The sequence below is a fragment of the Aulonocara sp. 'chitande type north' Nkhata Bay genome, linkage group LG10 (assembly GCF_057382095.1).
Source record: "Aulonocara sp. 'chitande type north' Nkhata Bay isolate Kocher_YH1m ecotype deep benthic linkage group LG10, A_spYH_male_GT1.1, whole genome shotgun sequence".
NCBI classification, from domain to species: Eukaryota; Metazoa; Chordata; class Actinopteri; order Cichliformes; family Cichlidae; genus Aulonocara; species Aulonocara sp. 'chitande type north' Nkhata Bay.
Genome location: NC_141353.1, coordinates 33,959,114 through 33,984,661, shown reverse-complemented (window position 1 = coordinate 33,984,661; position 25,548 = coordinate 33,959,114). Strand labels below are relative to the sequence as shown.

Genomic DNA, 25,548 nt, shown 5'->3' with positions numbered 1-25,548 from the left:
CTGTGAAAAACAAGAGTACAGTTATTCACTTAGCCATGTTAAATGATCTGTTTTTGCATACTGGGGGTGGGGGGCGCTTGTTCGCCAATATCCTCAGCCTCCTTCCCTCCCTACGCTGTGTACTGGAAAAGAGCTTAAAAGTGATGGTCATATCTGAGCTCTCAGAGGGGCAACACAGATTCTGTTGAGGCTGTAGAACAGTGGACCAGCTTTTTACTTTCTAACAAATGATCAAGGGGGCTGGAAGTCTGCCAGTCCAATTTACTTTGGATTGGTTTGCAGACTAAAAGAAGGCTTATGCCTGGGTTACCCAAGGGATTCCATAGCTCTTAAGGAGTAAGGGATGTTAAAACCACTTCTGCCAGCTGTTATATTTGCATTTTAGACAGGATAGGTGGCAAACTTTGCCATTGTCTCAACTCCATTGGTGTAGTTTTTCCAGATGTGATTTAAAGACATAGCTTGAGAAAAGCCAGGAGATCTGCTTTCCAGTGTTTTTCTGTGCCTCTTTCAGGAGGACCTCCAGTGCTTATTCGAATGATTTTCAGCTGAGTGTAATACATCTAAATTTGAAAGCCACTGTTCTGCTCTGCCAAAGGATAGCACTCTCCTTTCTAGTAAAGGGGAATCATATAACATAAAGTATCAAACATTTCTTAAAATACTTGGTCTCAGGGGAAATGACAGCAAGAAAGGATAATGAGACGGTGAGAGTTGGGTGCTGTACTGTGCCTTACTGGTAAAGAGGAAATGTAGAGGTAGTTGTGCCACAAGACAAAGTTCTTGATTTATCATTTGGTCTCAGTGTAAATGCAGTGAGTAGCCATTTGAGGGAGGTTCACCTGATGTGAGTGCCACTCACAGAAGTCTACTAAGAATAGCTAGCTGGGAAAAGGCTGACTAGGCTAGCAGCTGTTCTGGGTTTGGATGGCTATCCCCCTGGAGGAGTTGGGAGAAGTTGCTGAAGACTGACATTCATTGGGCGTCTGTCTCCTCCTTTGGTACCTAAAATGCACTGTGTAGTTTGAAGAGTGGATTCAGAGGGTACAGTATTATAGCCTTACAGAGCTGTTGGCATTACTATGAACTATTTGGAGCTTTTCACTGTCTCATCTTTAGGGCAGTCTCTTGTCATCTATATCATCCAACCCCTCTGGTAAATTCAGTAGGATGTGGGCTTTCTGTTTTCAGGTGAAAAAACGCCCCAGAAGAGTAACTAAACAAACAAAACAGGGATTTTTTTGCTGTGCTGTTAGACACAATATTGTGTTTAAACCTTTCTCGATTAAATATGTTACGTTATTGTTGTTACCGCATAATTAACTAATATGTTTCAGATCAGCAGTTGTATTAAAGTAACATACACTGTAGGTACACATAAAGAAAAAGAAAAATAGGATAGTATATTTTTTTTAATATCTATTCTCTCTGACTTCAAGCCATGGCATTTAAATATCTTACAGTCACATGCATATTAAAAACACAGCAGCAACCTTGTTATCCTCGCACTAAATGTGTCGCAACAAGCAATTTGAATGAATGTTCCTTCCTAAGTGCATGACTGGGTCTGTGTACTTCTGGCACATTGTTTTTCTAGTTGAAGTAGTGAACACAGGTCCTGGGACTTTCCTACTTCAACCTCCGGAATGCTTCCCTCTCAACATTCAGAGGCTTCCTGACTGAGAAATAAGCCGCCTGTTCCCGCATGACAAGAATACTAGTTCTTCTTAATGAGCCCAGGTCCTGGAGTGAGATGCATTTTACACAATGTATCTCTAAGGCTGCAAAACCTTTTACAAAAAAGCAAAAAAAACAAACAAACCCCAAACCCTAACATCCAAACACTTGTTTAGCTACCGGAAGTGATGAATAATGACGACAAACAAAGAAAACACTGACAGTGTTCATTTTTCCCTGAAGTGATTTTATTACAAAGTTCATGAGGACTTACAGTATTACAAGAGAATTTGTCAACATGCTGAAACAGAACAAAGCAGAACACAGGATTTAACAAACTGGTAAGATAAGACAATCCACTGTTCACGATAAACATAAAAACTGATTAAGTCCTCAGGAGGTGGGAGCCGGTGAATGACTACAGTGCAGGCATAGAACGGCCACATTCACACTGACTCAGCAAAGGTCAATCCAACCAAGGCAAGATGTGCACATCTCAAGAAAACATGTTACAATTTTTATATGCCATCGGCTTTTCTCAGTACTTTTAGAAAGCTTCACTTGTATGTACATAAAACTGTACAAAAACATGGCATCACAAGCATTTTATCCTATATAAATATACCAACAATTAGGATAACAACTAGATTCTCTCTTGCAAAGACGTATTTTCAAGGCAATTGTCTTTGTTCTAGATGAACAGTGAAACAATGAAATGTTCAGATAATTTCAGTTCGTTTGGGAGAGGGCCTTCTGAATATGAACCAGCACTGACATTTCAGAAAGTTAAAAATAAAGAAAAAAGAGTAAACAGTATCTACCAATTATCTTTGGAATTCATGCTAAAATCATTGCCTGCCTGACAGCAGGCACAGCGTTGTGGAGATCTATGTACACTACACCACCAACAGACTTCTTTATTTTTTTTCACACAACCAGTTTGCTAAGAGTCTTTGATCAGTAAGAAAAAGAAAAAAAATCTCTTGCCAATTTCAGAACGGTAATTTGTCCATCTGTCCACAGAAATGATCACCATACAATACACACTACAGATAGGCAAAAGATACTCAAGTGAATTCAACATTAAATCAATGTTAAGTACAAATTAAACATTATTCAACATAGTTTCGAGTGTATTTAGGTGCTCCGTGATGTCCTCTTACTTGGATCAAGGAGAACTGTTCTGTGTTTGAGAAAGAAGTAACCACAGTTCATTCAGCATGAGTTCAAAAGAAAGGTCAAACCTGGTGATGTATTGTTCCAGAAGTGAGTAGCAGGAGGTCATTATTGGCTGGAGCAAGAGAGTCCAACTTATCAAGAGAGTGGGAAAAGAAACCCAGGCTTGTTTTTATTTTGGACTTAAATCAAACTCTCGCCATCCATTCGGATCAGCAACCGACAGTTCTGACACATCTGCTAAAAGCCTATTTATTCCATATATATAGATATTTTTTTTGTGATCAAAGACACAAATCAAAACATGTATTCCAAATTTACATCGTGACACATAGGCTGGAGCTGAATCTGAATCCAGTCAATGCTTTTAGACAGATCGAGTTTTGACTGAAGCTATGTGACACTGATTTTATCCCTCATTGGTATCTTTCTCACTTGTTATTAATTCCAGGTCAGTGATCTTACCCGCTGTTTTCAGTTCATGAAGCAGCTAGCCACAGCTATGAGAGGGGAGCTCGGGAGAGCCGTGGGGGTTTAATCACAGTGTATCATGGCTGTTGTTTGAATTTTACGTAAGTCGCTAAATGGCTTTGAAAACAGCATAATGTGCTTTCTCCCCCTCAAGGCAGGATAATCGCCCACCTTATTTAATCATGGCCATGTCCAGTAATTTCCATATGTTTTTGCGTTAATTATTCTAAACGTGGCTTTCAATGGCAGCATGATGAGGTAAGTGCTGATAAAAAAATACCCCCTTTAACTGATTGTAGCTCTGTGGGTGGATTTGCATTATCTGGTGGGTGCCGTGTCCTGGGGTATGCTCACACATGCCCCAGCTCAGGACTTATTACTCACCCTAATTAGGAAATGTCCATTCCAGGCTCTTCCGCCCTTATTCAGAGACACAGTCTTACTGTGGAAATACTATACAGAGGTGAAAGGTATCTACAAATCTAATCAAATCAATGTTTAAATCAAAGACAACGACTAGCTCTTCGATGTTGTAAGGCAGGCTAGTGGAGTCATCATTAACACCCAATTACTGACTAATACATGGTGTCCTTCAGACACACAGTATCCTTCAGATTCACTTGGAAAATCTTTGCGAAGATAAATGAAGCCCATGGGCATGCCCTGTTTTTGTTCTCTACTCAATAGCCAGAGGAGGATAAATGCCTAATAACTTATTAAGCATGTTGTCCTCAATACAAGGAAATATATAATTAACAGGCAGTTGCGGCAAAATTGAGCCTTACTCCTACCACTGTCACTGTATTTGCAGGTATTCATTTACTGAAATGAATTACATATTTATTTCAGCTTTTATTGTTGGAATCTTTCATGTCAGACCAACATTGTTAAATCACTCACTTCAGTGTGTATTGAATTCACCTCTGCAGAAGCCTGTGTCCAGTGAGAGCTGACAATTAACATTGAAAATAGCACATACCACCTATCCAGTTCACATCATATTCACGCTCAATAAGTGCTCTATCTCTCTAGTGTCTCTCAACACTCAAGTGCCCTTTCCTGTAAATAATTCCTTAGGCCTTCATTAGATCAACACAAGTTCTCCTAAGCCGTGAGCGGAAAGCAGTATGAGTTTTAGAAAAAATGGACTGTGAATTACACAGAGAGCCCATCTGATTGTCACAACAGAGAAGAGCTTTCTCAACCGATACACTGGTATACTGTCATCAGCAGAGTAAAAAGCCAATCAGAACGTGTCTCGCGAGTACTCTGTGTTTGGTCATTGTGACTCTGGGGTACTGTGGCCAAGTCAACCGTTTTCATGATGAACGATAGGTCACAGTGCTGCGAGTCAGTGGGACATAATGTCAGTTTAAATGCTGCCACACAGCTCTCTCCACCAAGTGGAAGAGCTCTACAGGGAGCAGAGGTAAAGGCCATTCTACTATGATTAGGGGTCGAAGGGGGTGCGTGTGTGTGATTGTGTGAAGCGGATAAATGCCTTCCACAATATTGAGCTCCACTCCGGGAGATGGTTTTTAATCAAGTTTAAACAGCAGCATAAAGAAAAGCTTAAATATGCTAAAACTCTGAGGCATTTTTTTTTCAGCTTATGCCAGACAAAAATATATGTAGAACACACCATTCAAATGTATTTACAGCACTGTACATTAAGATAGACCATTTTATTTGATTGTTAGTCAAAAGTGTTAAGCCTTTTGATATGGCCTGACTGGCTGTCTATTAAATTAGATGTAGCAATGGCACAAGAGCACTGATCACAACTTTCAGTTTCAAGAGATCACTTCACAGAATGGGACTTTGCTAACTACAGTAATGATTAGGTTCAATCTGTGTTTCCTATTCATCTGACTGAATTGTATCCCATCAAGATTTCCAATAAATAAATGAGTGAGTGCATCAATTAACTTTGTGGAGTCACTCATAAATATGCTAATAAATTAATATTTTAAGGAGAAAATGAGAAAAGCAGTGATCGAATGGGTCACAGCCTATATTGTTAACTTCAGATTGGGCATTGGCTTCAATGTGTGGACAGCCTGTTTCTCCTTCTTGAGGGGAGTGTGTATTTTCTTTAATTGTGTATTGATCACATGAATATGTTCCTCACAGGTAAATTTCTCTTTTTGGAGTGTGAGCAGAAGGAGAGGTGGGTGGAAACTCAGAGGCTACGCTCAGGGGCACCTCCTCTAAGGGGCAGTCCTGATTGGCATCATGACCACTGCTGGAATAGGCACTGCGGGAGGGCGGAAGGCGCGGCCGATGCTCCTCACCACCCAGCCTGGCGTTCCCATTAGCCAGGCGTCCCAGGCTCCCTCTGTCTTGGTAAGGCACGAAGGTGGAGAGTTTCGGGGGGTTCCTGGTCTTGCGTACAGGGGAGGGATGCCCAGGCATCCAGCAGGCGTCTGAATGGCCCAGTTCACTGCACTCGGTTGTGCAGTTTCCAGTCATTGCCACATCAGGGAGGGAGCGGATATCTGTGGGCAGGAGAGAGAAGAAAAGCACCATCAGAGGGAGTTTCACAGCGACAAACACTGGAGCAATTTTCATTTAAAAAAAAAAGTTGTAAAAAGGCATTTGTGAACAGAAATGGTGTCATTTGAAACACCCCGTGAAACCCACCCCCCTCCTTGAGATCTTTGCAGCTGTTGCTAAGCAGTAAGCAGCAGTTGCTATGTAGCTGTTGCTATGCACTGTGTAATGAGCACTACTGTGTGTGTGTGTGTAGCCCACGAGCTGATGTGATACATTCAAGAGACGGCATGCTGTGTCTATGTCATTTAGAAGTATCCAACAGCAGTTTGTCTGCTATGTTTGTAATATATCATCGTGTTGTTAACATGTTCAACAGCAGTGAGTTAATTTCTATTAGTTGTGATTTGCATGCTGCAACTGATGCTCCAAGCAGGTGTCAACATGAAAAAAAAAATACTACAGGAATGGACATAATGGAACAGCCACACATACTGGGGAAGTACAGTGTTTGGTTACAGAGAGAATAGCTCGATCCCTCTGGGCAAAACCATTGCTGAATGAGTTATTGATTGACAGTACTGAAATGAGTTCCCCTGCCCTTGAATAAAAAATTGATGAGAATCAACTGTTCCTAATTAAATAAATGGGTCCACGACCCAGTGACCTCGTTTCACTGTGGAAGCTGTGAAATCTTCCAAAATAAGTTTGCTTCAGCTAGCTCTCACAACTCACATGTTTCTCTCATGCTTGTAAAAGCGACAAAGGCCCCATTTATTTATTCATCGCTAATGTTCAGGTGCCAGGCAGCAGACTGGTTAAGCAGACCACCTGTTGACAAACTAAACATACAGCCCATATTAAATTTAAATACCACTCAATTTATCTTTGTTATCCCTTCAGACTCAGCCTGAGATGGCCAGATCAATGTCTGAAGAGCAGACAGCTGAGATCCGCGTGTGCGTGCAATGTCGCTGATGTGTAAACTTTTGATTGCCGTGATAAATGCATTACTGCAAATGCCACAATAGTGACCACACCATCGAACGAGACATCCGTCGTGGGAGAGCTGTCTTGTTTTGCGGCTACAGGACGGCGCGCGAATGAGAGCAAATGTTCTTGTTGAGAAAGCAGAACGTCCGCTGCTGAAAGAAGCTGGTGCATGTGAATGATGTAACCACAAGAGGTGACGTATTAGAGGCAGCGGTTCACAGCTAACAGAGAAAATGCCAGTTTGACTGTAAGCCTGTGAGACACAACATCAGTATTGTGCTCATGACCAGTGGCAAGATAATTATCTCACAAAAATGCCAGATCTCTGAGGCTACGGGAAAAAACACAGAGAAAAAAGCACAGCATCTGGTTCAACGAAAATTCAGTCAATCAAAGGCGAAAGTGGGAAAAGCTTGTGTGCTAAAGATGTTAAAAGCTCTGATGTTTACTAAAAATAAAAGCATGGCATTTAGCTTAATTCATTGTCCCTATTTGTGTCTAAAATATTCATTTCCCCTGGGTAAGCTACATACAATTACCTCTTTGTTTATTAAAATAATAATAATAATGATCGGGCATCTATTGTTGCAGTTAATCTCATTGTTCCTGTAATCCTAAACAGCTAGATGTTTAGGCTATTTAATACTTTCACTTCACAACTGAGCACTGTTCTTACTCATGCTTAATTACATCATTATGCTTAAGTGGCAAATTCCTATATCTGTTTAGTAGGTCAGTGTCAGCGAACTAATATTAATTTCATAAGAATGAACAACACTTTTATGGTTGATTAAGAACAAGGAGCTACAATAAATGAGGGATGCGAGCATGTACACGTTGAGGTGTGTGTGTGTGTTTATTGCCTCATGCAAGATGACTGGAGTTTCATTTTCTCAGTTCCGCTAAGAGCATTGTCTGTATGCATCGCTACAGCAAAGTGGACTCTTGCTACAAAAAGATGTTCATGGGAAGAGAGCTGGAGAGAGGGTTGAGGAGTCTGTTTCTAAGCGCAGGCACAGTTGTGTAGGAATCTACCCCAAAAGGATTTCACACTTGATTATAACCTCTCCACAGCTTCCAGGAGGTTTATGCCACACCAAGAGGGCCTCGTGTTAAAATCAGCACAGCTCCACATCTACGAATTACTGTACAGGAAAAAGGAAAGACTTCACTGTACTGGTTTCCGAGAGACTTCACATGCCACAACTGGGCATGTTCCTTATAAATTAGGCATTGCCATTATGTGTCTGCATATAGGACCGCAAACTCCTGAAATTCACAAATGTCCTGTTGGTCTGTTTAATTTATGATTTCTCTTTGAACTCAGTAGAGATAAATGCCATATAGGGGAACACTGAATACTGTGACGTCTTCACTCACTGTCAGGTTGGTTATTGACTTCAGGTCGGCTGTATTTTTTATTTTTTTTTACAAAATATAATGTGGAATTATTTAACTAAAAGAAAACATGTAATGTGAAATGATGCCATGCACCACTGACAGGAATTAGAGCACATTCTGAGCCACGCTCATCATCATCAAGGGCCAGAAAATCAGCAGTGACAGCTAAATACACGACTAGCTTGCCAAAGTCTGCCATTTTCTTCCGACGGTGCCAAAGTACATATCACACGTCATTAAGCGAGAACATACAGCAGATACTTTAATGTCAGATATTTTAGTAGGCCATTACCTTGACTGTTAGTGCTTTATCTAAATTTCATATGGTTTTATTTATAATCTAGCTTTGACATACAAGCTGTTCTTAATGCACAATTTAGCGAATAGCAGGGGTATATTCAACTTCAGCTCGCTGTGCTGCTGCATGCTGTCATTAGCACTCTGCAGTGCGTGTCATTCCCAGCCACCCATGTCAGCTCAAAACAGTTTTTAACGTGCAATAATAATGGATTAGTTATTGTGTAGTGATGACAGAATGTTATGATAGTGTGTCTCATTTGTGAAAGCACAAATTTTTACATTTGCTTCTACTGACCTTTCTGTCACACTCAAATCCATTTTCACACACACACACACACAAAATCAATATTGGTAATTATACTTTTGTGTCCGCCTTTTGCTGTGGCCATTAGCCATCTGTAGCTGTACTACAGTCCACTTACAGTGTGGCACAAAACTGTCCACTCTGTGCATCAAAACACACTCCCACGCTTAGCTGAAATGATCATTGTTTGAATATTTGGTGGACACAATGAAGCAAATGGGTCAACCACAGGTTGAAGGAGCAGCCAAAGGCGCAGTGGGAAAATAGGTATTTTCTCACCCACTCAAGCCTGTTTTCTGCTGTACCTATACCTGAAATAAATCTGCTCACAGTCTGGAACAAACCCTTTAGAGTTTATAGTCGTGTATGTCATGGATGGCGAGCCAAGGTGGACAATTGAGAACAGATGGGCAAACCACAGCACTATTATGCCAGTGGCTGAAACAGGCTGACTGGATTTAGAGAGCTTGCGATTTGGTTTTGAAGAGCAGTGACTCAATGACATTGCTTCCTTTCTGCACAGCAGAATCCTTTTCCTCTAGACTCACAGATAGATTGCACCTGTAGCGTTCTCCTTTTATAGTGGGTCAGTCCCATCTGCTTGCTTAAAGCAATATCATGGAAAAGAAAAACAGCAATTTCTACCTTCTCCCAAATTCAGAACCACATCAGCGACTTGCAGTGAACCTTAGCCAAGCTTCTAAAAGCACCTCAGCTGCAGTAGCATAACATGTACTCCACAGTGCAGTTACAGAGTGGGGGTACACACAGAGCTTAACCCCCTGGCTGACAGATACATGTGAGGGGTGGGTTTGCATGCTGCTTGCATCAGGGTGCCAGTGGGAGGTGTTGAGTGTCTGAGGCAGGCTTCCTCATCGTCTGATCCCCTGCCCACGGGTATGGGGGAAGCTGCCTCTTCCTGAGATTTCACACTGCTCCTCTCTGTTTGATTGCAAATGCTGCCTCTCCCCACCGGCTGCTTTCCAGCGTACGCGCCAGACCGCTATGATCGATGGTGAACAAATATGAGAGACCTACAGCTTACGGAGGGATAACAGTGGAAAAAACCCAGCTACAATCATTTGGGAGTGTGCAAGAGATATCAACGGTATATTTGTGGTACCTGCAAACAGTTTATGAGGTAAATGACTACAGAAGTTCCAACAAACAAAAGGAAGAAGAAGAAATATCCCAGATCACAGACGTTAGTGTGTGTGTGTGTGTGTGTGTGTGTGTGGTGGCTATCGGTATAATAACTGGGTGTGAATGCATAGTGTGGCTGTCATCCTCTGGGAAGAAAAACAAGAAACCAGGATTTTGTATTTCTTTAGCTATGACATGTCAAGCCTTGTTATTCAAGTGTTCTCAGTAAGCACAGTAAGCAGAAGCTACCAAAAACATTTTTTTCTCTCCAGAGGAGTGAAACTTGCTACAAGTGCACAAACATAGTGTTGACATGCACATTTTCCTTGCTCATTGTAATGGAATCCAGAAGAACAAAAACAGAGTTTGTAACCTCAGACGTGCACTTTCACATCTTGCCAGCCTAACTAGAACATGCAGGCTTGTAAGCTTTGTCACCTTAACTACACAGAAACTGATGGGTGAGATAAAGCACGGTAAAGCTCTTTTTGTTATAATACTGTGGCTAAAGATGATGTAGATTTCTTAAAGCATCGTTTTTGTGGAACAACCCCCGCTTTCAAGATCAGTATGTTTTTCTTTCATGAAATGATGCTCTAAAGATGACGATGTTAAGCATAGTTTAGTTTCTGTTAATGAAAAACTTCAGTCTGTTTGAACTCTTAATGGTTGATTGTTTTGGTGGAGACAGGTTCAGCAATTCTCAGTGAAACTGTACAGAACATGATGGCAGGTGTTACGACTGTGACCGTAATTGTGTGTGGATTTGAGTGTCTAGGTGCTCCTCCGGGGTATGTTACGATTTGGCGTTGGTATTGTATTGTTTTTGCGTGACTGTTATGTGTTTCCTACTTTATTTTGAAAGTCTATGTTATCTTAGTGTGTTCAGTTTACGTTTCCCTGTCTCGTCAGTTCTGATTTGCCCCAGCTGTGTTTCCCTCCTGTTGTCCATTCCCTGATTGCTCCCTCCATGTATTTAAGCCCTGTGTTTCTGTATGTCATGGTCGCGATCTTCTTCCCCCCCCGTTGTAAATAGTTTGGCGCCTTGTGTGTGATGTAAATAAATATTGTGTTTTGCTTTAAAGAAATTAGTTGTTGATACTTTCGTTTTGGGATGATTTTGGCGGAAACCCGTATTAGTTTTTTTCTCGTGTGTTTTTACCTTATTTTTATTTTCCTTATTTTTATTTTTCTACGTTGCACCCCGGTTGCCTAGGCCGGGGTGTAACATGTGGGGGCTCGTCCAATCACTGTGGGGTCCGAGGGCCGCTTCAGCCGTTCGCCGTTGCTGGAGGGTCCGGGGGAGGGACCGCTTCAGCCTCCGTCTGTCTTCGCTGGAGGGCCCGGGGACCGCTCCAGCCTTCATCCGCCTTCGCTGGAGGGTCCGTGGGACCACTCCAGCCTTCGTCGTCTGCTGGAGGGTCAGGGGGACCGCTCCAGCCTCCATCAGTTTCATCTGCCTCCGCTGGAGGGTCCGTGGGACCGCTTCAGTCTTCATTTGCCTTCGCTGGGGGGTCCGAGGGACCGCCTCAGCCTTCGTCGTCTGCTGGAGGGTCGGGGGGACCGCTCCAGCCTCTATCAGTTTCATCTGCCTCCGCTGGAGGGTCCGTGGGACCGCTCCAGCCTTCATCAGCTTCGTTTGTCTTCGCTGGAGGATCCGGGAACCGCTCCAGCCTTCGTCGTCTGCTGGAGGGTCCGAGGGACTGCTCCAGCCTCCATCCGCCTTCGCTGGAGGGTCCGGGGAACCGCTCCAGCCTTCGGCGGCTAGTGAGCTGCTCGTTTGTCTTCGCTGGAGGATCCGAGGGACCGCTCCAGCCTTCGTTTGTCTTCGCTGGAGGGTCCGAGGCACCGCTTCAGTCTTCGTCCGCCTTCGCTGGAGGGTCCGAGGCACCGCTCCAGCCTTCGTCCGCCTTCGCTGGAGGGTCCGAGGCACCGCTTCAGTCTTCGTCCGCCTTCGCTGGAGGGTCCGAGGCACCGCTTCAGTCTTCGTCCGCCTTCGCTGGAGGGTCCGAGGCACCGCTTCAGTCTTCGTCCGCCTTCGCTGGAGGGTCCGAGGCACCGCTCCAGCCTTCGTCTGCCTTCGCTGGAGGGTCCGAGGCACCGCTTCAGTCTTCGTTTGTCTTCGCTGGAGGGTCCGAGGCACCGCTCCAGCCTTCGTCGTCTGCTGGGGGGTCCGTGGGACCGCTCCAGCCTCCACCAGCCTTCATCCGCTTTTGATCAAAACATTTCACTTGGGGTTAAATGTTTGATTTTTGGGTAAGGGGGTGTTACGACTGTGACCGTAATTGTGTGTGGATTTGAGTGTCTAGGTGCTCCTCCGGGGTATGTTACGATTTGGCGTTGGTATTGTATTGTTTTTGCGTGACTGTTATGTGTTTCCTACTTTATTTTGAAAGTCTATGTTATCTTAGTGTGTTCAGTTTACGTTTCCCTGTCTCGTCAGTTCTGATTTGCCCCAGCTGTGTTTCCCTCCTGTTGTCCATTCCCTGATTGCTCCCTCCATGTATTTAAGCCCTGTGTTTCTGTATGTCATGGTCGCGATCTTCTTCCCCCCCCGTTGTAAATAGTTTGGCGCCTTGTGTGTGATGTAAATAAATATTGTGTTTTGCTTTAAAGAAATTAGTTGTTGATACTTTCGTTTTGGGATGATTTTGGCGGAAACCGTATTAGTTTTTTTCTCGTGTGTTTTTACCTTATTTTTATTTTCCCTATTTTTATTTTTCTACGTTGCACCCCGGTTGCCTAGGCCGGGGTGTAACACAGGATAAGAATGTGTATTGAGTTTTAAAACGCATGTCAGAACCTCCTTCAAAGACTCTTTAAGATCTGAATTCTCAGCTTGCTGAGCGGGCTGGCCTCTCGCTGACAGAGGCTGATGAGTGGACATGTCGGCCAGCCGCACGTCAGGAAAATATGCTGTAGATGGTTCATTGGGTGATGGTACACCTCCTGTCAGTTCTCTCACCATCCACCATTTTGTCTTAGAGTTCCTTTATTTGAAAACTGCCTTTTGTGTCACTGCGTCTGACAAAGCCTTAGCACCTGCTGACAGATCACGCTATGCACCAGCTCCTCCAATTGAGAAGTTGATATGCGGTGTGATATGTCAACCAATACTAAGGCTTTGTCAAACTGTGACACATACGCAAGGCGTCTTCAGATAAAATAGATTCAAAACACAGGTGATAGGCTGGGAAAGATAGCAATACGCTTTGTTTCGTGAGTGATATAATTGTTTCTCTGTTAGTGCACAAACATGTGTTTGAAAAATGTGTGTGGAGAAAAGCTTCATGCTTCTGCTGACAGTTGTATGTTTGGCTTGCCGGCCAATTACGGACTGGAGATTGGATCCTGAAACTTGACAGCAAAAGTATTGATCTGGGGCCTGTACTACCGAGTAAGTTCAACATATCATTTCATTATCACGAAACTTAAATTCAAGCTATTGCATTCCTGTAACCAGCAACAAGGTCGCCAGAGACTGGGGAATCTGTTTAATATCAAATATTATTTGCAACTAAGGTCAAATGGATTTTGGAAGAAAGAAATAAAGTTAAAAAAAGGCTTAATCACCATGTTAACCAATCTCAATAAAGAGCTTGCAGAGAGTGACTCTTTGTAAACTGACTGGGGGCATATTTAGGTTAGGACAAAAGCATGATTATTATACCTTTATCTATGAGACATATTCAAAGGAGTAGCATGATATAGCATCTGAAGCAAATTTTGCCTCGTTGGACGTTGGAGTCTCTCATTTCCCTCCACAGTCCAAAAGCATGACTTAACAGATAATTTTAAGTTGGCTGTGAATGTGGATTTAAACATGAATGGCTATTTGTATCCCTGTGATAGATTATTTCTTTAGGCCAGGGTAAGCTAATGTTTCACAACAACTTCTCAGTATTAAAAGGTTGACAGGGATTGTTTAAAAAAAAAAAAAAAAGGATTCTTGAGAATTTTATTTTATTTTATCATTACAAATAACCTTTGATTTAATCATTGTGCTTCATATGATAACACTAGAGAATAGCCCTAACCTCAGTCCTACTGAAGAGTTGCTGAATATGCTTAAAAAACAGGTCTGTGCCGAATAAATAAATAAATTAATTAACTCTGCCAATTCTGCGAGAAAGAGCGGTCAGATATCCAGCCAGAAGTTTTGCCAGAAGCTTGCTGATGGCTACCACAAGCATCTGACTGAGGTGAAACTTGCTGAGGGACATTCAAACAAATATTAGTGGGGGTGAAAAAAGAAATGAAAAGAATCCTTAAAAGCCCAAACTTAGCATAAAGTTCATGTCCATATATATGTGGATGTATCATGCTTGTTACTCTGCATGTTTTACGCTACTAAAGTAAAACTAATTACCTATATCACTTCACCTAAATCTTTTATTAAGGCAGTCAGCTTGGAAGCTTGGAGACTATAAACAGTATTACTCTGTATGCTGTATTCACTCTCATATTCATTCAGAGAGAGCTTCGGGGACAGAGTTGAATGTGCGCATTGAGTTTGAATCACATTAGTTAGACATCAGTGATCTACTGTAAATCTTGAAATTTGCATATGTTCTTCAGGCCAATGCAGGTATTTTATTAATGCTGTTCATTTAAATCTTTACCGTGGGCTGTGCCACATTTGATGAAGGATGTAATGCTAAGCAGGGAGACACTGATTGTGATTAAAATATACAGTTTCAGAAATATGTTAACTACGATGCTAAACACAGTTAAATACAATATAAAGGGACATGAATTATTTGTCACTGTCAATACAGTCGAAGAACATCTTAAATTAAATAAGAATTAAAATGATTACATACACATTTTAGCTTTTCAGGTTTTTTTGCCAGTGCTTTTTGCAGTCTTATAATATATTTATACTTGCATAATTATATTTAAACCCACTTTGCTTCTTCCGCGCTGTGGTTCTCTTACTCCTGAAATAGGAAACCTCAAATTTCCCATTCAGTTTTCCTTATAATTTAATTAGAAATACTCCTGGAGATGCAGACAAAATCCCTGTGGTGTTGGGTTGTGACTGAATGCTCAATAATCAAGTGTTCTTTTTTTTTCCTTGATACAACTATATAACATTGTGACTGTCATCAGCATATAAAAACTTGATTTCTAGCTAATAATCTGATCAACTGCTATCCTTTGTGCTCCTATGTGTCTGTCTGAAGTCAGTTGCTGGAGCAAATTAATTGATTATTAAAAGGCAAAATGGTGTAATGACTGGTGACAGTGCTGAGGTTGGAAGAGAAGATGAAGCCGAGAAATGTGACCACCAAAAATACCTTTTATGTGAAGTTTACGGTTGGGAAATATTGTCATGATAATTAAGCGGAGCGTTTCATCACCCAAGCCATTCTCTGATTACTGTGTGACATTTACTTCAAGAGTCACTTGTCTATTCCTGTCTCACACCCAAACGTTCTTTCTTCCTCTTGTCTGAATGTCTCTTTCTTAGTCCCTGCCTTTGAAGCTTTCCTTTCCTGCTTTAGGCCCTTTCTATGGCCCCTTTCAGAGTGGCAGCACTTCATGGCCACATACTAGCAGGTAGAAGATGTTTCATTTTGTAAATGCTGAAAAGAAAATCTAAACATTGAGTCCCCGGCCTGTTAGTGTTTGTCGAATTCAAGTTCCAAGAAGCACAATATACTTAATGAATATTAATGTTCTGCTTTTCAAATGACAGCAAAAAAAAAAAAAAAAGTGGTTGCACTGGAAACATTTTTTCCCTCATCAATAAGAAAATCAAAGCCTTCCTTACATGTGATGTCCATGTCTAATTATCAAAGAGGAATTATTTCCTTCTCAGGATTTTCCCCTGGAGTATATTTCTATGCAGAACTTTGATGCTCACTATCTTTCGCTCATTGATCTTATTGACATGCAACACGGATGTATTCCATAATCCATTTGTTGTTCTTCCTCACCTTTCGATCAAGATGGTATCGCTTTGCTAATTCTGCCTTTGATCTCAGCAGTCTGCAATGTGAGACATGGTTAACTTGGGAGCACTAACATTAGCTGCTAATTAGCCTACACCTGCACAGGGCTTTGAATAAAAAGAATAGAAATGATAAAGTCACACACAGAGACTGTATCCAATCTGAGGTGATATATTTTTAGTAGGTTACAGAACCTCGCCTACGGCATGTTCCGTGATGACTTTTAACACCTAATCTTAATTCATATCCTTTAACCAGAAACCAATGTGGCAGACTTGGATTTATAGCAGAGTATCTTTTCATCTACATGTACTGAAGGCCATGTATTGATGTGATATAAAGCTATTATGAAAAACTTTAAATAAAACATTAACAGGAGGTACATAATTTCCACCACCAGTATGGACAAACATTGACATAATCTCACAAAATCTGATCTTTAGAATCGCGTAAGCCGCCCATGTGGCAGATAAATAATGACCCAGGAGAGGCAAAGCTTTATTCGACTATTTACTGTAGATAGTGTTGCTGCATGACTGACAATTCTCTGGAAAGTCAGCATACTAACGCAGTGAGATGGAAAGCTCTGTTACCACAATGCTCTCAACAATACAGCTATGTGTTTGGAGCAGGACAATTCAAATTTGTAGCACAGCGGAATATGAAAATTGCCTTTTGTGTAGCAGAAATTCTACAGGAAAAGAACAGCGGCAATCTCCCAGTGCTTCTCCACCCATTTATCCTCTTTTTTTTTTTTTTTTTTTTTTGACAAGGCTTTGATTAGGGAAAGGGGAAAAAATAACACATGGAATCAAAAACATGATTGAATATGTAATTATTAAAGGAAAATGAAAATTTCAGTTTTTAAATATGCATGAAGACGGCAGGGGGTCATCAAGCTTTTAACACCAGCTTGATTCGGCCCTCTCCTGTTGTTCTGATCTGTTGCGTTTAGCTGCTACTGTTTGACTTTTATGAAGCTTTTGTTTGGTGAAGAATAGTCAACTTTGATGTTTTTTTGACATTACTGAAGTAATCATCTAATACAATAACAAAATGAACTTAATATTTTCTCAGTGGAGAATCAGGAGTAGTTGTAATGTGGCCTGTCTGGGAGACTGAGTATTTTGGTTACTAGAATGAGGACCACACCTTCACTTAAGTAACATCTAATATATTAAAGGCACTTATAAAGGAGCACCATAAATGTTTTATCAGCTTAAAATGTCATAAATGGCCAGGACATATACTTCATTATGAGATAATAAAATGAAAATTTAATGCACTGATGGGCAAATTGGGTCATGTACACAGCAGTCGTCTGGGTCTGTCTGTGACCCTGGGTGTGCATGGCATGCAGTCCCTGTTTGGCTAAAACATGTCTTTTTTTTTTTTTTAGTGTTACATTTTAACTACCATGTAATTATGCTTAGTGGGAGGCAATCAAGTGCCATGGTAATAAAAATAACTAAGTGGTAAATCAATACCTGAAGGAAAAAAGCAAATACCAAACGCACAACAAGAGTAAACATCTGAAGATTTTTCTTTTCATTAAAGTGTCTTCTCTCGCCATCTGTTTTCTCAGGGCCTGTGGCGGCTGTATGTTTGATGGGTACCTCATCTCCAGGCTAGATACTGTTTCAGTAGACAGCTCATCAAGATGAGTGACAAGTGTTGGGGCCTTGCACATGGCATGACCATCCAAGAGGAAGTTACCCAAAGGGAAATTGAAAAAAAAAAAAGGAAAGAAAAAGATATAATTTCTAAAGTTAAAAGAGGTTGCATGAAAACCAACAGTACATGTCTCTGTTCCAGCTCTGTAGTTGGGAACTAGAAAATATCAGTCACGATTAAACAGCAGAGTCAATACACGCTCTAATTAGACCGAAGATCTAACAGGAATCCATGGTGAGACCGAGCTGCGTAGTCATGCAATATTCTGTCAGAATTACTTTGCCTTGAAACAAGGACTATTTAGGGATAGTCCACTATATAATGTAGCTTTAAACAGAGTTTTGAAAGATCCAAAGAATTTAAGAATTGATTAAATAATCAGTGAGGTGCAACATGGATCAAAAACACGGGCAGGGCCCTGGAAATATCCTGATGATTTAGTTCAGTATGGAAGTAAAATGTCAGTGATGTCACCTTAAATGCACAACTGTATTATATTTGGCCATGAGGGTAAGCAAGACTAATTCAGGTCATTTTATTTAGCTCGAGGCATGTATGCTATTGACTGCCTGATATACCATGTTAACATAAAACTGCAAATTAAGAATTGATTCTTCCACCAGAGGAAAAAGCGAGAGAGATTAAAAAAAACACACGGTTCCTTTTCATTCTGTGTTCAGAGGACAGTTTCAGTTTCACTGGATGCAGGCCTCATTGAGTTTGTATGGTCCCCGAACTGTAGTGAATTCTGCGATATCTGTAAGAAAGCCTTAAAGCGAGAGCGACTCTGTCCCTGTGAGACTCACTGGAAATAAGGAAATGCATGTCAGACCCATACAGTACAATTCCAGTCCCTCAAGTGCCATCCATCATTGAAGGGCAGAACACTAGTTAGAGGGAGGTTCAGCGGCTCTCAGTCCCCATCACAATATGATGGAAAGATGACCCCCGGGCTTACTCTGATGCCGGCCTGAGCTGCCCAACCAACTGAGGTTGAAGTGGAACTGGCCCCTAGCCAGCCTCTCCTCCCCCCCGATGCATAGCACTCTACCTGCTCTATGAATCACATAGACTGGGTAAGACCCAGTGAGAGCAACAGCGCTCTACCACCACTTTCTATTTCTGCCTCCATAACGATCCCTGAAGTTTCAAGTCAAGATCCCCTGGTTCTGCCGGTGGACACTCAGCTGAAAAGAAGCCACGAGCGACGCCAAGCTAATTAAGAAAACTTTCTTTATGTGCGTTTATAAACTTGTAGTTTTAAGCACAAATTTACACACACATCACCACCTCCAAACCTGCTGCTTCAGCACTCTGTTGCCCAGACTCACTGGCACGGCAAGAGCAGGCAGTGTGCTATCCAATTTTTGCCTAAGTATAGGGAGTTATCCACTTTTGTTAGAGTAATACATGAGCACATCTAAAGCTTAGGGATAGTGGCTTAGGCACACTGGCTCACTCATTCATTTTACAAGCTTAGTGCTAAAACCGGACAATTTCAGTGGCAGCATGGTGTAAAAAGCACTATTTATGGAGCCTAATGTGCGCTTATATGCATGTCCTCGCCTTTCAGCACATAATTCTAAACACTTATCTGGGTTTTCAGCCATGTTATATACATGTGGATAAGAGTTGAGTGGCTTGTGTAAATCATATTGAAGAGGGCAATGGACTTGTCCCTATGAAACAGAGACCTTCCACAAATTCTCACATTTATTTGCTTTCCTTTTTTTTTTTTTTTTTTTTTTTTTTTTGCAAAACAAGCAATAAAACTGGACAAATATTACAATATTAAGAACTAAAGCCCAGATATATTCCAGGTTCTGATAAAAACATACTATTATAAGGGATGTTACCACAGCCTTTGAGTCAGCTGGTCACAATGATGAAACTGCAGAGAAATCACTTTTATGTGTAAAAGAAGGTAGTCTGAAATCAAATGCAAGGGCTAGATTTATTGGGATAATGGGACTTCTGTTCGGGTTCCATCTATTTCACATGTGGCTGCAATCTCTGGCACACAATAAGTCAGTTCACTCGAAGAGACAATAAGCCAACTCTGTACTTTGCTACAGTTAATGGTCTGAGATGTAATAACATGTCCCTTCTGTCACAAAGCCCCTTTCAAAGGTCTGCAGTCATTTGACAAATAGTCTAATATGTGTGGCCAAAGTTTGGGATGAGAGCACGGGGCTCATTGTTAGTGATCACACAAGCGAGAGCACATTTTCAAATTGGGCAAAGGAAAATCTAGACACATTCAAAACTGTGACGTGTTGACACATCATCAGTGCCATTTTGGATTCAGCTGTATTGTCCCATGAAGTCATTTGTAAAAGCGTTATAGTTTACCATTGTCCATGGTGTCAAAGCCACATTCAGGTTATTGAGTTTAATTCTGCTCCAGTTAGGCTCTTCCAGTGACCTATTTGCTCTGAAATAAACCTACAAACAATCAGGGGGTAACAAAATAGCAGCAGCTGATGTGAGCATAGTGTAATGCGTGTGCTAGAATGAGCTCAGGATTATAAGCGTATTACTCATGACAACATGCCTCAGGGGACCGCTTGTAAGGACTTTTTTTCTGCAGAAGCCTCCACAAACTTGCCAGTCCCATGACCTGCCCCTTCTCTGGGTGGTGGCAGTTCCAGCAGTGGCTGGCATAGGCCACAGTGCTGTTGTAGCCTGGCATACTCTAGTCCACTCAATAGTACAAACAGGCAGAGACACTGACAATGTATAATGGCATCAGTTGGAAGAAACTCACACCCCTGCATCAGCATGCTTTACTGGCACCTAGGCAGGAGCCCAAGCTGGCACTCATGGACAAATAGGCTCAGTTATTCCATCTTTCAGTTTTTTGTTTTTTTTCCGTACATCTTTATTTGCTAAATAATAATTTCCATAGATAGATAGATAGATAGAGATATATGGGATGCACTGATACCACTTTTTTGGAAACGAGTACGAGTACTTGCATTTCAGTACTCGCCGATACCGATACCGAGTACTTAATAAAAACATGATTTAAATTTGCAGGTAACAGCTTTAGTCCTATAATTTAACAAAAACAAACAAACAAGGGACTAGTTTGGAATTAAGAACATTTATTTAAAATGAAAAGCATGTTGCATGCAACATATTACAGAATAAATAACATCAGAGGCTAGTGCATCGTAGCTGCACACTTTTTTAGTTAGTTCCTCAAAGGGGGCGAGGATGGCAACAGTCGTCTCCATAAGAGCCCATTGGTGAGCGGTGAGATAGTCAGGGAGTTCGTGCACTCGCTTTTGCTCAATGAGGGACTGGAGCAGGGGTGTCAAACTCAAATACACAGTGGGCCAAAATTCAAAACTGGAACAAAGTCGCGGGCTAACGTTAATATTTATTGAAAAAAAAAAATCTTCCTCCACATATAAGAATGAATCTTTTCTTATGGACTCAAATAAGTTTTGCTGGAAAACTGAATATGGAACAAGCAAAGCTTAATACTAAACAATATATATATTAGCTGTATAATACCAGTAGGCCAGCTCTAATAGTAATTTGGTATGGCTTCGCAGGCCAAATGTAATTAGGCTGCGGGCCAAATTTGGCCCGCGGGCCAGAGTTTGACACATATGGACTGGAGCATGTAATACGTGCTGTTCCAGCGCGTCTGTACGTCCTGCTGCAGTCTCTTTATTGGCTGGTTGAGCTGTCCCTGAATGTCCTTGAGGCGGGAGTAGGCTAAGGCGGAATGTTTAAAATGCCCAACTATTTTCCGTCCCACTGCTACAGCATCAGCTATGCTCCTCTGTGCTAATAAGCGTGGGGGCGGGCACTCAGCGCCTGTGATTAACCCCTTACATGCCGCTCAAACATAGACAGGTCTCAGACCGTGGTATCGGTCCTCGGTATCGGGGGACTTTTAATGAGTACGAGTACTTTAGAAAATGTGGTATCGAGGCCGATACTGGTATCGGTATCGTTGCACCCCTAAAATATACATATATATATATATATATATATATATATATATATATTTTTAGGGGTGCAATGATACACAAAATTCACAGTTCGGTTCGATACTTTGGTGTCACGGTTCGATATTTTTTCGATACAAAAATTATTTTCATGCTTTTTAATTTGTCATTTATTTAAATTCTAAATATATATTTTAACTCAAAAGTACAGTTTTTAAATTTAATGTTGCTGAAACAACAAAGTAATAAAAATAAATAAATCTGATCGAGAAATCACTCATCTTTGGAAAAGAGAGTTTATTACAGAGAAATGGCTCTTTCCAAAATAAAAGCTATACTATACGCTTCTTCTGGGCTATATTCTCAGCAGCATATTAAACATATCAGGTCCCCATAAGGAGAATCATGTGCTAACGGCTGTCTAAATGACTCGGGTAAAGTTTGTAGCATGCGTGCTTGTTGTTTTTGTCTGCTTCCACTTGTCTTTACACTAGGATGATGTCGGAGTAAATGTGCAGTCATATTCGTTGTGTTCCCACTAGTGCTGTCAGCGTTAATCTCGTTGAAATAATAATAATAATAATAATAATAAATTTTATTTATGAGCGCCTTTCAAGTCACCCAAGGACACTTTACAATAGGATAAAACACTTAGTAAAACAATGGCAGAATAAGAACAATAAAATACAAGCACAAGATAAAATGAACAAACAGTGGATTCACAGTGAATATGCAGATTTGAACAGATGAGTTTTGAGTTGGGATTTAAACTGGGGGAGAGAACCAATATTTCTTATTTCAGGGGGCAGAGAGTTCCACAGCCTGGGAGCAGAGCAGCTGAAAGCTCTGCTTCCCATGGTGGTGAGGCGGAAGGAAGCTACAGTAAGCTGGATAGAAGAAGAAGAACGAAGTGAACGGGCAGAACAAGTGGTGGTTAACAGGTCAGAAAGGTAAGAAGGAGCGAGGTTATGAATGGCCTTGAAGGTGAGCAGAAGAAGTTTGAAAATTATCCAGAATTTCAAGGGGAGCCAGTGAAGTTCCTGAAGAACAGGGGTGATGTGCTGGTAGGAGGGGGTTCTGGTGATAATGCGAGCAGCAGAGTTCTGAATCAGTTGAAGCTTATGGAGGGATTTTTGGGGGAGACCATGCAGAAGAGAATTGCAGTAGTCAATACGGGAGGTAACAAGACTATGTACAAGAATGGACGTAGAGTGGGTGGAAAGAGAAGCAATCTGTTAATGTTACGTAGATGGAAGTAGGAAGAACGGGTGAGATTATTGATGTGAGATTTATAGGAAAGTGAACTGTCTAGGATGACACCAAGGCTCTTAACCTGAGGAGAAGGGAAAACTGTGGAGTTATCGATGGTGAGTGAGAAATGGCTTGCCTTCAAAAGGTTGGATTTGGTGCCAATAAGGAGGATCTCAGTTTTATCCTCATTGTGTCACAGTCTGGCGAGGGCAGACTGTAGGTGTTGGCAAAAAGGACCCAAACGCAACTCCATAAACTGAACGTGGCGTAGATTTTAACAGAAAATAAGCCGTTTATTGAGGCCAGCAAAAGGGGAGTACAAACAGCAGGACACAGGTGAACACTAAACCATAACCTAAACTGGGTGAACTAAAGCTAAACATGAAAAACCTTAAACGGGGTGAACTGACATAGAATGCTGAAGTGAGGGTATGGATGAGCAGACGACCTGACAAATGACATGCAAAAACAGAGGACTTAAATACACACATGAGGTGATCAGGGGAAGTGGAGACACATGAGGAAACAGCTGACTAACATGAACCTAATGACAGGAGCAGTGAAGCTAAATACAAAGAACCAAGAACACACGACTCCTTCCAAAATAAAACAGGAAACATAATGAAACGCAGACATGACAACCAGAACTTGACAACGTAAGACACAGACATGAAACACATGAAGAGCAGGGGAGACTTAACATGGGTTGGAAACACGAGGGGGAATTAATAAGAACTAAAATCACCTAGGCATGGTAACAAATGAACTTAGAAAACCTGAAGGGCTTAACATAAACTATAAACATCAAAATGAACTAAAACTCAAAACACTGGGTCATAAGACCCAGGACCGTGACACATTGAGCTTTAGAAAATTAGAGGTAAACCAGGATTTTAACTCGGATAGACATTCTGTAAGGGAAGAAGGTGGGAGGGAGGAATCAGGTTAGCAAGAGAGATATAACTGGGTGTCATCAGCAAAACAGTGAAACTGAAGATCAAATTTGCGGAAGATGGTACCTAGAGGGAGGATGTATATTATAAAGAGAAGAGGGCCTAAAACTGAGCCTTGGGGTACACCAGAGGTGACGGGGAATAGACGAGAGCGGAATGATCTTAGTTGAATAAACTGGGAGCGGTCGAGGAGATATGATTGAAACCAGACGAGGGGTTTGTCAGAGATGCCGAGAGAGGAAAGTCTGCTTAGAAGGACAGAGTGAGAAATGGTGTCAAAGGCTGAGCTCAGATCTAAAAGGACGAGAATGGTGAGAAGACCAGAGTCAGCTCCGATTAGAAGATCGTTAGTGACTTTAAGTAGAGCAGTTTCGGTACTGTGACATGAGCGAAAACCAGATTGAAATCTCTCGTAGATGTTATTATTAACCAGGTGTAAATGAAGTTGAGCTGCAACCACTTTTTCGAGTATCTTAGAAATGAAGGGTAGATTGGAAATCGGACGAAGGTTGTTAAAGTTGTTAGGATCTAAGGAAGGTTTTTTCAGTATAGGAGTGACTAGAGCAGTCTTCAATAAGGAGGGAACGATACCGGTGGTGAGAGAAGAGTGAAAGATAGCAGAAATGAGTGGGAGTAAAGGCTTTGATTTACATATTAACTAGGAAATATCAGATAAATCAAGAAGATGAAAAGTGGAAAACGGCTCAAAAAGGAGAAGAGGTTCTGGAGAGGGCGTAGACACAACATTTGATCTGAGTTGCTGGTGGATGTTATTGATTTTCGTAGTCCAGAACAGCATCAAGGAGTTGCATGTTTCAGAGGAATAGAAGTTCGGTGGTAAAGCGTTGGGGGGTTGAATTAGCTTGTTGAAAACTGAAAACAGAGTCCTTGCATTACCCTCATAAGAACTGATAATACCAGAGTAGAAGCTTTGTTTGGCCTTGTTAATGGAGTCTTTATACTGAAGTACGTGGTATTTATAGATTTCTGAATCAACAGTTAAACCAGATTTCTTATATTTATGCTCTAGCTGCCGAGCTTTGGCCTTCAGAGCTCGGAGGTCAGAGGTAAACCAGGGAGCAGAGCGAGCGAAGGAAACAGAGTTGGTTTTTACAGGAGCCAGAGAATCAAGGACAGTGCGTAGACAATTATTATAATATAACAACAAATCATCAGGAGTAGAATAGAAGTCCAGAATCTGAACATTGTCCAAACTGGTAGTGAGAATGTCCATATCAATGTTCTTGATGTTGCGGAACGAGATGAGACGGGTTGGCTTGGTAGAAGAGCAGCAGAGAGTGAGGTTAAATGAAAGGAGGAAGTGGTCAGTTATGGGGATTTCAGTAGCAGAAAGATTCGAGGGAGTAAGACCAGAACAGCAGACCAAGTCCAGGGTGTGTCCTTTAGAGTGAGTGGGAAAGTCGATAAATTGTTTAAATTCAGAGCCTTCGAGACAGGAGGAAAAGTCTCTGGTGAGCAGAAGGTCATTATTGTCCATGTGAATGTTGAAATCTCCCACCAAGATCACATTTGGGGATAGAGATGAAAGATGGGTTAGTAGATTAGCAAAGTCACTGAGGAAGACAGGGTTAGGTTTGGGGGGGCGGTATACAGTAGCTATGATAGTGGGAATGGGTCCAGTCAGCTCACATGCAAGGACCTCTAGAGAACTAAAGGTATCAACATTAACTGGCAGGACTTTCAAGTGCTGGCGAAAAAGGATCGCGAGACCACCCCCACGACCTGAGCAGCGGGGTTTAGAAAAGTAAACAAACCCCAGAGGAGCAGAT

General features: G+C 41.6%; 1 protein-coding gene across 2 annotated transcripts in view; it reads right to left on the bottom strand.

Annotated features, from left to right (window-relative positions):
* Positions 1-1,913: 1,913 nt before the first annotated feature.
* The window catches only part of pcdh1a (protocadherin 1a), a 115,617-nt gene continuing 91,982 nt past the window's right edge, over positions 1,914-25,548 (bottom strand). For both annotated transcript variants that reach the window (XM_086309619.1, XM_086309618.1), the window contains exon 5: positions 1,914-5,822. In XM_086309619.1, the coding sequence (XP_086165745.1) occupies positions 5,452-5,822 (371 nt within the window). In that variant the 3' untranslated portion in view covers positions 1,914-5,451. The remainder of the gene's footprint in view (positions 5,823-25,548) is intronic.